We start from the raw sequence: 14,249 nt of genomic DNA, 5'->3' as shown, positions 1-14,249 counted from the left end.
GCCCTTCCCCGAGTTTAGTGGGCTTCTACACGGTTTAGAACAGTCTAGAAACCCTCTGTGGAAATCACTCAGCCTCCACTTCCTCAAGGTCATAACCTCTGTTTACTACATAGGAACGCTGTCTGTCTGGGGATGACAAAAGGCCTTAGTTACACCATAATCTCTAACTCCCTCCAGCCAGACACAGTATCCTCCATAATCTCCATAAACTACAGTACCCATCTCCCCTGCGAAATCCACTCTGTACAGAACTGACCAAGAGAGGACAACAAATCACAACCGTGAGGGGGGGGGGGATGGAAGACCCAGGGGTGGAAGACCCAAGCGTCTACCATTAGGCCAGGAGGACATCCTCAAGGTCTGAGGGTGACAATTGATGTCTCAGGCAGGGCTCTCTCAACACGACAGCGTGATTCTAAATCACCTCCGCTACACGAGTAAAAAAGTAAAGACCTCTGATGTGATTACTGTGCCACAAACCCATTAGGCAGCCTTATTGATGTGTGTCCACTGCTCTCCCTATTGCCATTTCCTCTTCCTATCAACAGGAAGAGGAACTCTGCTCTCACTGACTGATTAAAGGACCGCTGTTTGTTCTCCTCTTCTCTTCCTGCTTTTTTGTTTACTCATTGTTCGGGGTCCTTCATCTTCCTAATGCTCCCCGTTGTCTAATTAATGCCTGAAAATAAAGAAAGGCCAAAGACGATTTATGAGAGGGGGCCACAGAAGATTTAATCAAATCCGGCAACATATTAGGGAGAAGGGTTATTATATATTAGGGAAAGTATTAGGGTGACCTTTGTGGAAGTTAGTGATTAATTTCGGTTCGTCACATGACATAAGAGGCAGGTGAGGGGGTTTAAACTCTCGGGAACAAATTAAAAGGATTAAAAGTGTGGGGTAACACATTTTCACGGGCGAGGCCATAGGTCCATATCATCAATTGCCTTGGCAATCTAGGCTATGTTTGGGAACGTTTCTAAACACAAGAGCAGTCTCCGATACATCGACGTAGTACATTAACAACCCAATACGTTTCACACTCCATACTAGGAGGGAACAGAAACAAATAACACTGAGGTAACTGTATCCACAGTGGAGTATCCTCCAGAGACCTGCCATCTGTTTCCCCCTCTCTAGCGCCTGCTTACCGAGGTGCTGCTACCCCCCCGACGCCTCCACGCCGTACGACGCCACGCGTAGAGAGCAGGCCGCACACTGGGCTAGCTGACCTGCTTAGCACGTCTGTCTGTGTTTGGCAGCACTGAATGCCAGCCACGTACTCGGTGTACACCACACACACACACACACACACACACACACACACAGGATACACCACACACACACACATACAATACCACACACCACGTACTCAGTATACACCACACACAGACAATGCCACACACACGCACGCACGCACACACACACAGTCATCAGCAGACATGCTGTCAGTGCCTCGCTACTGCTGGAGATCTCTGTGATGCTGGTAAGCACCATTACAGTCAGTGCACTTAGTGCAATCACAGTACACCATCAGAGGTGCACTCCCACCTCAGGCTTATCAATACTGCTCCACTTGGCTAGTCCTATTAACATTCCAAACACACACACACACACACGGACACACAAACACGATCACACACACACAAACATGGTCACACACACACACACACACACACACACACACAGACACACACACACACACGATCACACACACACAAACATGGTCACACACACAAACACACACACACACTGTTGACCAAGTTGGGCAGAGATGGTTCAAGCCAATAACCTTTCTTTGAACTTATTCATCATAATGAAGCAATATATTTGCAATTATTGTAGGACAGCTGTGTGTTTTAAAAGCTTATATGAAATTAGCAAGGCATGCTGAGTGAGTCACTAATGGGAAATGCAGAGCTCCTTTAATAGGCGATAGTCCAGGCCCTGCAGTAAATAAAGCAATACACTTACAATTATTGTAGAACAGTTGTGTGTTATGAAAGCTTATATGACATTGGGAAGATAGGCTTCCTATAGGCAAGGAAGTGAGTCACTAATGGGAAATACAGCGCTCCTGTAATACTCCACAGTCCAGGCCCTGCAGTCTACTGGAGGACTGTGGTGTCTTGACTTTAGAACGATTAATACAGTCCAGCAAGAATCTAGCCAGCGTGACATTACAGAAGGAACCATAGCCCCTACTGAAGTGGTGGAGGGAGGGAGAGAGAGAGAGAGGGAGGGAGAGAGAGAGAGGGAGAGATAGAGAGTTGAGAGAGAGGGAGAGATAGAGAGTTGAGAGAGAGAGGGAGAGATAGAGAGTTGAGAGAGAGGGAGAGATAGAGTTGAGAGAGAGAGGGAGAGGGAGGGAGAGAGAGAGAGAGATAGAGAGTTGAGAGAGAGAGGGAGAGAGGTAGAGATAGAGAGTTGAGAGAGAGAGAGAGATAGAGAGTTGAGAGAGAGAGGGAGAGAGGTAGAGATAGAGAGTTGGTATAAAAATAGACTAGAAGTCAGAGAGAGAGAGAGAGAGAGACAGACAGACAGACACTCTAAATCCAGAAGCCCTTGACCCTGTTGCCAATGGATAAAACATGGGATTTATAGCATGTTAACTTGACTTGTAACATGCTATGTTCCACATGTGAGGGGTGTGTGTGTGTGCGCGCGCACGTGTGTATGTGTGTGTGCACGCGCGCATGCCTGTGTGCATGTTCCAGGGATGACAGTTCCTGTGGGATGACAAACAGGCAGTTCAAAGACAAACCAACAGGTTGAAGTGAGGGGTCCTTCACAGTCACACCTGGTTAGACAGGGACCACGGAAGGCTAGCTGACGCTAACAGCTCTTCATTAAAACTGCATTTACATGTAGTAGTACGTCAATGATGTCAATACAGTACTGCAGCACTGAATCTTTCTCCTCTATGGGGAGAAGAGTGCAGAGGTCCAGTGTAGCGTAGCCTAGTGACTGGACATCCACTCAGACACAAGCTACTCTGAGGAGCTGTCCTCTCACAGCCAGGTAACACAAGGCCCAGGTGTCTCTCTACTGAGAATTTAAAGAGGCCGCATGTCCTCACATTTTCTATTCCCTCCTGCTTCGACAGAGAGAGAGAGAAAAAAAAATGTAATAACCTGGAATCAGAGAGCGGAATGATGATATACAGCTCTGGAACGCTACACAAAAATTCCAGGTAGACTAACAGGAAGAACATACTGTATCAGGTCTGAACATTCTAAGGTCGGTTTCCCAGACAGCGTACATATTGATTTCGCCATTCAGACATTACAACACTTTTTATGCATGACTGCCCAGACCTGCTTCACCATGTTGAACGACCCTAACTGAAGTCCGTCCTAACTTCCTGCTTTTAACACTTGCACATCAAAGCCCCATAAGGGCATATAAAAGTACCTCTCTCTGAGAAGTAGTGGTACCTCTGGCCCGTTGGGCTGCGGTAGACTAGCGGTCAGCCTAACTCAGACCATTAGAGTGCCATCCTACATTACTGCCGGCTGACTGCCTGTCAGTAGAGGCCTGGGGGACAGGATGGTGGTGGAGGTGGAGGTGGAGGTGGGGGGGCTGTGAAAAGACCTGCCGTGGTGGAGGTAGGTAGAACTTTACTCCGGAGGAGGAGAGAGCAAAGGAAGGAGCAGTTGCCGTCCTCTCTGCAGGACGGCAAGGGTGTAATGGTTTAAAAAGGTGGGTAAAAAGTGGGTTGAGATAAATGGCTTTGCATAAATGTAAGAGCTAATTCTAACAGCGCTAGTGTAATAGGTGGAACATTATTCCTCATGTCACAAGGAGTGTAAATGGTGCAAGTGTTGAATGTAGCCACTGAAGGGGTCCCTCTCCTCTCTGGTGCTGCGCAGGGAGCCTCACCCTTCTCCTGAACCAAAGTGGCGGCCGAATTTGCTTGGATTTGAATGACATTTGCCATGTAAAACACCTGCGACGCAAGCCTTCATTTCCATACTATATCCATTAACCAAACTGTGAATCATAGTCTTCGATCAGGTGTAGTCAAAATCTGGCTCCCACATTGTGGATGAGAGTGGCCATCTGTGGTGAACAGAATCGGTCTTACCACTGCGTTCCTGGTGCGATGGTAGGGCTGGACCACGGGCAGACCCAGGGGCGTGACCCACTCCACGGTGTGGCCCGACTTGGCAATGAGCCTGGCACTCTCAGTCAGCCAGTCCTGCAACAGAGGGAATCATTGGTCAGGTAGTCACTAGGAGGAGACCACTTCAAACACACACAAGGGATACATGTGGACTAGTTACTTGGTTGCAGCTTGAAATTATGGTTGGTTGCAGCATGATAAATTATTATGAAGTTTATTATGAGTTTCCATGACAACAGGCGGTTTGTTGTTTGTTGTCTCAGGGGGGGAGGGGGGGGGTGCACAAATGACCACATTCCAACAATTGATAAGAATTGCTAATAAACAGTCTTTCTTTCTTTAACACAAATTAAGCCAAGTCCCCCTTCAATGGAGACACTGCATTGAAGATACTTTCGAGGACAAGGCTTAATCTGTGTCTAGGAACCAAGCCCATGAGGTCTACAGAGTTTCTAGTGAACAGGTGGAGGGTTTGTTGCATCCTGTACACTTAACATTCGAGACCAACAGTGCTGACTGGCTGATCTGAGCCGAGTCTGACACACATTCTCTCTAAGAATGGAGGCAACAGAACCCCTATTAGAGTCCCACAGGACCTCCTCCACACAGCGTTGTGCACATGTGTGTGTAAGTGTGTGTGTGTGTATAAGCTGAGTGGACACACACACACACACACACACACACACACACACACACACACACACACACACACACACACACACACACACAGTGAGCGGAGAAGACAAATATCTCCCAGCTCCGCGGCAGTGGTTGCCTGGCCCAAAGCTGCTCAAATTCATCAGTCTGTCTACCTGCCTGCCTCCAGGCCCACTCTCCCCTCCCCCTTCCTTCACCCCCACCACTCCCAGGTACAGACAGGGGGATGAGAGGAGGAGGAGGAGGAGGGGGGAGGAGAGAGGGAGAGAGGGATTGATCATCCACCTATCCTCCGCTGCTTTTTCCTTGAGCCACTGCTGTGAGCACCAGCGGGACCTGACCCATTTAGAGCTGAACTAGGGGCAGAGACGAGCGGGGGATATGTCATCTGGCCTGGGCCCGTCTCAGAGCACCCCCGGGGGGGTCCACGGTCACAGTGGGTGGTGGGTCCTTAAGCTACCTCCATCATTCCCTTCCTATGGAGTTAATATATGAGCCCGTACAGTAGCAGGTGCGAGGCCTTAATGTGTGTACCAGAAAGGGAAAGCATATGATGAGTGGTATGTATGACTTGTGTACTAATGGTAAAGTAAACTAGTCATGAATAAAAAAAAAAGCTCACAGTCTGTTTTATACTCTGGGTCAACAATGCAACCAACATAGTGTGAGTGTGACTGTCATTCAAACCAGTCAAAATACTATTCCATTTTTTTCCCCATGGCTTGAGGTGCGTTATATTTAGCTAGCCCGACACCCAAAAATATAATATCTATGTATATATAACAGTTCTGTTGCCATGCTTGTAATGTGATTGAGTGTGACCATCATACAGGTACCTGTATCTCTCTGGTCCCAGTGAACATCTCCTTCAGACCACAGAACACCTGGGCAACCAAGTAGTGGGAGGCATCCCACACGTACTCCTGCAATCACACAGCCAACGGAACAATCAACTCAATGTAACACACACACACACACACACACACACACACACACACACACACACACACAGTAATACCCATATCCAGTATTACTTCCCACACACACACACACACACATACACACACACACACACAGTAATACCCATATCCAGTAATACTTCCCACACACACACACACACACACACACACACACACACACACACACACACACACACACACACAGTAATACCCATATCCAGTATTACTTCCCACACACACACACACACATACACACACACACAGTAATACCCATATCCAGTATTACTTCCCACACACACACACACACACACATACACACACACACAGTAATACCCATATCCAGTAATACTTCCCACAGTAAACAAGCATTGACAACAATCACAAAGGAGAGGGAGGCTTCCTTGAAACCATTTTACAGACGTCTACTGTACAGACGTCTACTGTATAAAGAGAGGATGACGATCTTGAAAAGGTTTAGTGGAATCATCCCTCTGTGCAGAGACGTATAAATGTATGATTATATTGCTGTGCTGAGCCAAATGGTTCTCTCAGCAGCATTACGGTGACAGGAATATACTCAGTGTGAGCCCCCAGGGCTTAGCTCCCCCAGCCATTCCAAGGTAATAACATCATATTACACTGCTCCTGTTAGCGCTATGAGGATGTCTCTCATGATGATTCCCTCTCCAAATAATAACAAGTGTTAACTGAAGCAATAACACGCAACCCTTTGGTTGTTAAATGACGAATATATCAGGTGAAATACTCTAATAGGGCTGCGTATCTACAGTAGCAGTAAATACAATATATCTCCCATTTACATACATTGGCAAATGACACATTTCTCCTCCTGCAGTCATATTCAATATTAGAATATAACATATCAGATATTAGAACATATAGGGTAGACCTACAGGACATAAAACAAATAAAGTATTTTGGGGTTTACAGAATTGCTAAAACAGACATCGAGTGTGTCCGGTTAGTGTATCCAGTTTTTGAGTGGAGAAGGACACACGTCTGTCTGGATGAGTTAGTGTCTCTGGAGAGGACCAGAGGGAGGGTCGTGGCGTCCTGTACCTGTGGGAACTCATCAATCTCCTTGAGCCTCTTCTCGATCTGAAGGCGTCCCCCGTAGCGCGTGACCCCGTAGACTACCGTCATCACCGTCTGCTTCACCACCTTCCTGCTGATGAAGCCCTCCAGCACCTGGGCGATCTTCAGCCCCTTCTCTGCATCCCGCACACGGAACTCCTCCACCTGGGGAGGGAGGGAGGGAGGGAGAGAGAGAGAGAGGTAGAAAGAGAGAGAGAGAGAGAGAGAGAGAGAGAGAGAGAGAGAGAGAGAGAGAGAGAGAGACACACATACACACACACACACACACACACACACACACACACGAAAGCCTTAACACAATTTGACCTCAATTTGGTTTCAATTAAAAGTATTCATATTAGCAGCCCTGAATGTTACTTCGGGAGCATTTTGCACACCACCAAACACAAAAATCTTTAGAAAACATTGAACATTAAATCCATCCTGTGAACATTACTGTTGAATGATTGGTACTTTAAACTGTAGGTGTTTGTCCCCCTGAGGAGCAGCCCTGTGCTCTAATCAGAAATATATACAGTGTCCCAAGGAGTGACTGGACAATGAGCTAGGAGCTAGCCTGGAGCCAGAGCCCTGACACAGCACTATCCTGACAGGCACCCAGCTCATTGAGACCTCCTCAATGTACTCCGTTGCCACAGCAAAAGCTTCTGGATGTTTTTTGGCACAGACCACTGCTTTCTTTTATCACTGCATAAACACTCGTTATTCCCACCGGTGCTTAAAAAATCAATAGCCTCACTATTAACCTGAAATTGGTTTTCTCCAAAAATACGCAGCTTCGTAGAGGCCACATCTTTGGATTGGGCCCTGTGTGCTTGAGACACCTGACTAGTGAGCCCTTGGGTGAGGCAAAGTAAGCTTCCTCTAATTGCAGGCTGATTAAAGAGGATGGAGAAAGGCAGGTTTTGTAGGTGGTGAGGGCTGGACTACATGATCCCCTGATGACTGACCTGCTGTGCCACCCCGCTGTAGACATCCTGGGGCATTTCACAGGGCATCAAGTTGACAGAGGTGGCACCGATCACGTCCCGACCCAGGGCTGCGTAGTGCTGTAGACCATTACAGGAGCCGTCCTGAGGGGTGGGAGGGGGGGGGGAGAATGGGGGGAGAAAGAAGAAGAGGGGAGGAGGAGGAAGAGAGGAGGATGGGTAAAGGTAGGGGAGGCGAGGACAGGAGAAGTCGGAGGGTAAGGGAAGGAGACAAGTACAGGATGAGTGCGATACAGTATGTCATTACAACTTAGGATCACAACGTTGGCGGATGGAGACAAGGGAAGCAGTGACACAGCAGTTGACGACATTAACTTTCATTCAACAATAACAAAGACACAGATTGTCATTCACCTCTGCCTCTCAAGTATCACTTAATATGCAATTAAACGCAAGAGCAACAAACCATTAAGCCACCACTTCAATTACTGCCTTCATTCCAAACAACATCTGGACCTGGGCTTGGCGTCGCTGAGAGAGGATATAAAAAGCTATCGTCATTTTTATTGGGGCAGAAAATAAGAGCTTGTATGAGGTTGTGGATGAGGTCTCGTAGAGGAGACGAAGTCGGTCAACTTCTTGCGATGTTTAAGTGTGCATGTGCTTACACCTGCAGTTTGCTGTACTGTGTACCATCAGGCTGGTAATCACGACGCTGCTGGGATATTGTTCACACAGTTAAGACGGGTCCAGAGAGCCCAGCCTTCAGACAGAGGCGCCAGCGGATGTCTAACAATAACGCTTTAGGGCTGAAGCAGTCAGGGCAGCCCACTCAGTAGAGTCAAGTGACATAAAATGACCATTTTGAAAATGTTGTCTGGCCATTGCCGACTGTAGTTAACTTTGATGTAGCCTTTAAAATGATAGGATCAGGCTTAAACGAGGCACATCCACTTTAAAGAGGCTACCGTATGAATGGGAGTGTGTGTTCAGAAAGATGAAACCCTCAGAGAATGATTCAGATCAAAGTGTTTGAGTACAGAGCTGGCGCGATTAACCAACCTTTTCTCCCTGACCAAGAGGAATGTCTGTTCTACATGCTACATTTCTATCTGAACATGTTGTGTACTAAAGCCTTGTGTTTACCTGATGTACAGGGAAATGGGAGATGAACCGTGTGGGGTCAGGAGATCTGACAGCATTGGCTATCTCCATACAGCAGGACAGGGCTTGCCAGGGCTCATCAGCATTCTGCCACCACTTCTTACCCTGGACATGGAAACACACATACATGCATAACTTCACAGACTGTACAATACACAGTTTAAATGTATGATAATAATCAACATATCATTATTCTCAATGGTTACATTTTCTTACATTGGGTGTTACAAACTATTAGGCATGTTCTTACATTTTAAATGTCTTAAACCATCTACATCTTAAAACCATAGGAAAGATGGTGCAATATTGCAGTTGGTGGCTCTAACCCTTTACAAAGCCCACTCTGTTGAGCTAAAACACTCAGTATGAACACTGACAGGCAACAGTAGGAGGAGTGTAACCAGAAGCAGACTAACATCGAGGGGGTTGTCAGCAGAGTCCAGGATGTCCTCCATGATGCTGTTGGCGTACTCCAGCCTCTCCACCAGCGAGCAGCGCTTCTTCAGGCCCGTCAGGTTGACCAGGTGGACCTTCAGCCAGTCCATGCCGTGCGGACCCAGGGGCTTCCCCTCCGCAAACACCAGGATGGCCCTCGTCACGTCACTCCCCAGGTGGTTGAAGTGAGGCGGGCATGGGTACGTCCTCCCACGGAAGTCCACGTTGTGAGGGAACCAGAAGACCTCGTCCCGGATGTGGTTGGCGATGGAGAGCTTGTAGAGGGCGCTCATCCTGAGACTGTGCATCTCGCCACACTTCTTCCTGGCTTTCATCACCTCCCTCTTCAGGTGGGCCTTCTCCGCCAGGGTGTAGCTGTTGTCGCCGGAGTTGAAGCGGGGGATATTGGGGCCCTCGGTGACGGGCGGGGGCACCTCCAGCTTCTCGCTGCCCTTGTCGTTGAAGATGGAGATGATGATGTCGAGCAGGCGTTGGTTGATCCGCCAGGCGCAGTTGGCCAGCTGGTTGAGGGAGTCCAGAACGGCGTGCAGGTCTTCACCCTGGCATTTTTCCAGCGCCAGCTCGTGCTGGATGGCACCGTCGATGGTACGCATCATCTTGGTGGGTGTCAGCAGGTAGGCGCCGAACTTGGCAGAGGTCCAGGGCACGGGGGGGCACAGCATGGGCATCACATAGGAATCAAAGGTCAGGGTCGTCTCCGTGGCCTCCGACTGCATCTGGGTCAGGATGGGGTGTGGCTTGATGAAACCAACCTGAGGCAAACAACAACATCCGAGACTTTAATACTTAGACTCCAAAAAAAGAGAAACATTCCCCATGGAAAACCTTTGATAGCGCCAGCATAACTACATTTACAAAATAAAAAATAAAAAGACCTCCCGAAGAACAAAAATATGACAGGAAACCGAAACCTCTGCTGAAAACTGCAACTACACATTTCAATTTAACTTCAATGGACCAGGCTTGCTAAATTTGCTGTCACATTAATCACAGCTTATGGTGTATAAAAGTGTGTGGGTGATTTATTTCCTGACTAAGTGTAGCTGTGATGATGTAAACACTGTGGCTCGGAGCGACCACGTCTGGTTCATAGCAGATCTAATCACGCATGACAGCCAGAGATTAACTGCTACCCGAAGGCCTCACCGTTTAAACCACATAAAGACAGCACTGTGCAACATTAACCAGCAGCATACAGTACATTGTAACCTGGGAGAGAGATCATATCAGATTCAAACCCATCCATCAACCTTAGCGCAGATTTCCTTTAAAAAAAATGCCAATAATAGACAGGCTCCAGTAACTCTGCGTGCTGTAAAATCATTAGGGTGCACCCCTGCTGGCCTATCAACCCCCACCCCCCAAACCACCACCCCTACCCCCGGCCCCCCAGCCAGCACAGCAGAGGGAGGAGGTGACGAGAGACATGCTTCGAAACCGCCCACACAGAGGAGAACCTCTGTCAAAGCACATCAATTCCATGTGACTGGAGCTGAAGCGGGATGCAGCTTCCTCTTTTCTCCAGGAACGAGGCCTGGAGGACTAAATAGAAAAGTACTTTTAATTTCCCTGTCAGTATCCCTGGGCAGTAAATCAGGCAGCCAATTAAGAGGACAGTAAAAAAGGGATTAGTTCGGAAGCCATTCGTCTTACTCAACTGCTCCTGCACCGCCTGTTCCGTCGTCCAGTCTTGCAGGGAAAGCATTTTTATTATTCATATGAGGACAGGGCTGAGCTGTGTGAGGGGAACGTGGGGAGGCTGAGCTGTGACGACAGAGACAGACAGCCCGGTCCAAACCAAAGGTCGTCTGTTAAGGGAGGGACGTTTCTCACTGCGGCGTTTCTATATCCGTCTATTCTTCCCTCATAAGTGTCAACGTTGAGATGAAGCCACGACAGGAAAATTTGTTTAACGGACCAAACATACAGTACAGGCCCTAAGCCCAGGAAAGTGGATGAATAAATTGGAAAAGATAAGTGGTGTAGTCCTACATACGTTCTGCTGGTCCCGGAGCTGCCGTGCAATGTTTATCACAAAATTATGATGTTATTACTACTGTATTACTACTGATATTATTACTACTGTATTACTACTGATATTATTACTACTGTATTACTACTGATATTATTACTACTGTATTACTACTGATATTATTACTACTGTATTACTACTGATATTATTACTACTGTATTACTACTGATATTATTACTACTGTATTACTACTGATATTATTACTACTGTATTATACCATTTCTCATACCTGTCTGTTACTGCGGAATGTGTACATGTGGTAGAGCACGGGGATGAGTTTCCTGTCGTAGGCGGGGTTGATGATGTCGCTGGCTACTTTGAGGTTCTTCACCATCAGGTCCACCAGGTAGGTCCCCAGCTCCACCATCACCACGTGGGGCCAGTGGGTCTCTTCCCCCAGCAGGGAGGGGCCTGAGCTATGCTCTGCCTCCATCCTACACCACTGCTCCCGGGGCAGGGCGTCGCCCTCCTGAAACGTGAGGGGAGAGAGAGAGGAGCATATGAATGTCTGAAAAAAAAAAAAAAAAAAAATATATATATATATATAGTGCTAGAAATAGAAATAAATAAATAAATAAAAAGTACCCCAGTGTCTTTGGCTAGCAGCTCCGCATATGCATTGTAGATGTGTCCAAGCTTGTCCACCATCTGGTTGCGGTACTTCTGGCGGATGCAGAACATGTTGTGGACCCTATTGCCCAGCTCCTTGGCCATGATGTGGAGAGACTCGCCACTGGGCGCCAGGCTGGCCAGGCTCTGGAACACACAAAGGTCAACTTCAGACAAGGCAGCTCTAGCTGCTGCTACGCGTTCGTCGTCCTACTCTGTTCATTCTGCCGTTAACTCTTCCAATTAAATATGCCTTGAAAATAAAGGCTTTAATAGTCTAGTAAGAGTGTCTTGGTCCTTTGGATGAGCTACATCCACACAGCCTTCCATGTTGGGCTTTGCTTCCAGTTCCAGATTCGACGAGAACAGTGGTCCAAACGGTTCGAGGTGCAAGACACTAGACAAGACTTTACCTTCAATCTATCATTCATTCATGGAATACTGATCACACCAGAGATGGTTGACTTGAAACATCTTGTTATGTTCATACGGGCCTACCTGCAGCATGATGTCTGTGTACTCCCTGTCCTCCAGCAGACAGAGGTAAGGATAGAGACTGACACGGGGGCCCTTCTGGTTGGTGGCGGCCAGGATCACCTTACTCTCTCTCAGAGCCTGCAGGAGGGTCTTGTGCCACTGTGACCTCTGCACCGCCAGCTCATCCCTCTGAAACAGCAACATCACCATACTGTATGTCAACTGTCAACTGTCAAACTGTGGGCTACGGTACTGTACTGTACGGTTGGTGGATATGACAGGAAATGACAACCCATAGGCATATTCGTTTTTTTGTACCTCTGTGTATCAGTATCATCATTTTTGGCTTCAGGCTAAAAAAAAAAAATCAACAAATGGTATAGTGTATTTTGTCAGACCTATCGTGTTATTCATGATTGTTCCATGACTGTGTTGACATAAGAGTGACAGTGAAAGTGGGTCACCGATTCGTCCAAGGGATGTCTGTTTCGCCAGCGCAAGGCCAGACACCCCCAGCCCCCCTCCCCGTGCCTACAGCCAGCCCAGAGCCCAGAGCCCAGAGCCCAGAGCCCAGAGCCCAGAGCCCAGCTGACAGAGCCCAGAGCCCAGAGCCCGGAGCCCAGCTGACAGAGCAGATAGGCTGGCCTCTAAAAGGAAAGGTGACTGTGTCTCTCCTCCAGAGACCTCCATTACAATACATTATCATTCTGCTCTGCTTTCTGCTGTAAATGTTGCAGGACCACCAGGGACCACCCACCCCCTCTCTCCTCCTCTCTCTCCCTCCTCTCTCTCCCTCCTCTCTCCTCTCCCTCCCTCCCTCCTCTCTCCTCCTCTCTCTCCCTCCTCTCTCCTCCTCTCTCCTCCTCTCTCTCCTCTCTCCTCCTCTCTCTCCCTCCTCTCTCCCTCCTCTCTCTCCCTCCTCTCTCTCCCTCCTCTCTCTCCCTCCTCTCTCCCTCCTCTCTCCTCCTCTCTCTCCCTCCTCTCCTCCTCCTCTCTCCTCCTCTCTCTCCCTCCTCTCTAAAGCGTGTGTGGAGATGCGAGGCGAGGTGAAACTGTAAATGCCAATGCCGGCTGGGAGACGACACAGGAATATCCTATACCTGATGGCCTCCATGCATAATCTTCAAAGTTTTAAGGGAAGAGAGGAGATAAACTTTTTCGCACTACACACACACACAGAATACAGAAATAAACACTATGACAACATTGTATGAAAACCCAAAATGAACCATGGTATTATTTCTGTGTGTATCTCCACTGCAGACGTGGACCAAACATGGGTGTGCTGTTTGTTTGTTTGTTTGTTTGTTTACCATCTTGGTCATGTGTTGCGTGACAGGTTTAATGGCCTCCACAGAGTCGATAGTGACGGTGCTAGCCTGTTCAGTGCTCAGCTGACGCCTGAACCTCTCCTGCAGCTCCGCCAGGCCGAAAGCCAGTTTCGGGTGTTTAGCATCCGTCCTCTGAAACAGACAGACAACACAGAGAGGTCAGAGGGACAGAGGATAAACAGGAGCCTCCAGGGAGAGCTTGTTACCTTTCATACTGTCGACTCATCAGAGGAGAGACACTTGGAAGGGAGAATCAAAGCTGTGTACATGCACATCAAAGCTAACGCAATTTGTTTAATTGGAGTCAACCAGGGTGATGCTGTGCCGTGATAACTGGGAACAACTGGTTACAAAGACTAATTTTCTACTGATGAATCCTGGAGTGTGTGTCAA

General features: G+C 48.0%; 1 protein-coding gene across 1 annotated transcript in view; it reads right to left on the bottom strand.

Moving 5' to 3' along the window:
* polrmt (polymerase (RNA) mitochondrial (DNA directed)) overlaps positions 1 to 14,249 on the bottom strand; it is a 39,971-nt gene that overhangs the window by 13,917 nt on the left and 11,805 nt on the right. The window contains exons 6-15 of the mRNA XM_083672409.1: positions 13,839 to 13,988; positions 12,547 to 12,714; positions 12,025 to 12,195; positions 11,669 to 11,908; positions 9,368 to 10,159; positions 8,934 to 9,056; positions 7,809 to 7,931; positions 6,823 to 7,002; positions 5,620 to 5,706; positions 4,088 to 4,201 (exon numbers count right to left, since the gene is read on the bottom strand). Coding sequence (XP_083528535.1) covers positions 4,088 to 4,201; positions 5,620 to 5,706; positions 6,823 to 7,002; positions 7,809 to 7,931; positions 8,934 to 9,056; positions 9,368 to 10,159; positions 11,669 to 11,908; positions 12,025 to 12,195; positions 12,547 to 12,714; positions 13,839 to 13,988 — 2,148 coding nt within the window. The remainder of the gene's footprint in view (positions 1 to 4,087; positions 4,202 to 5,619; positions 5,707 to 6,822; positions 7,003 to 7,808; positions 7,932 to 8,933; positions 9,057 to 9,367; positions 10,160 to 11,668; positions 11,909 to 12,024; positions 12,196 to 12,546; positions 12,715 to 13,838; positions 13,989 to 14,249) is intronic.

Source organism: Argentina silus (assembly GCF_951799395.1).
Source record: "Argentina silus genome assembly, chromosome: 6".
In the NCBI taxonomy this organism is placed as follows: Eukaryota; Metazoa; Chordata; class Actinopteri; order Argentiniformes; family Argentinidae; genus Argentina; species Argentina silus.
Note: the sequence above shows the minus strand (reverse complement) of the source record. Positions and strands in the feature narration are given on the sequence as shown.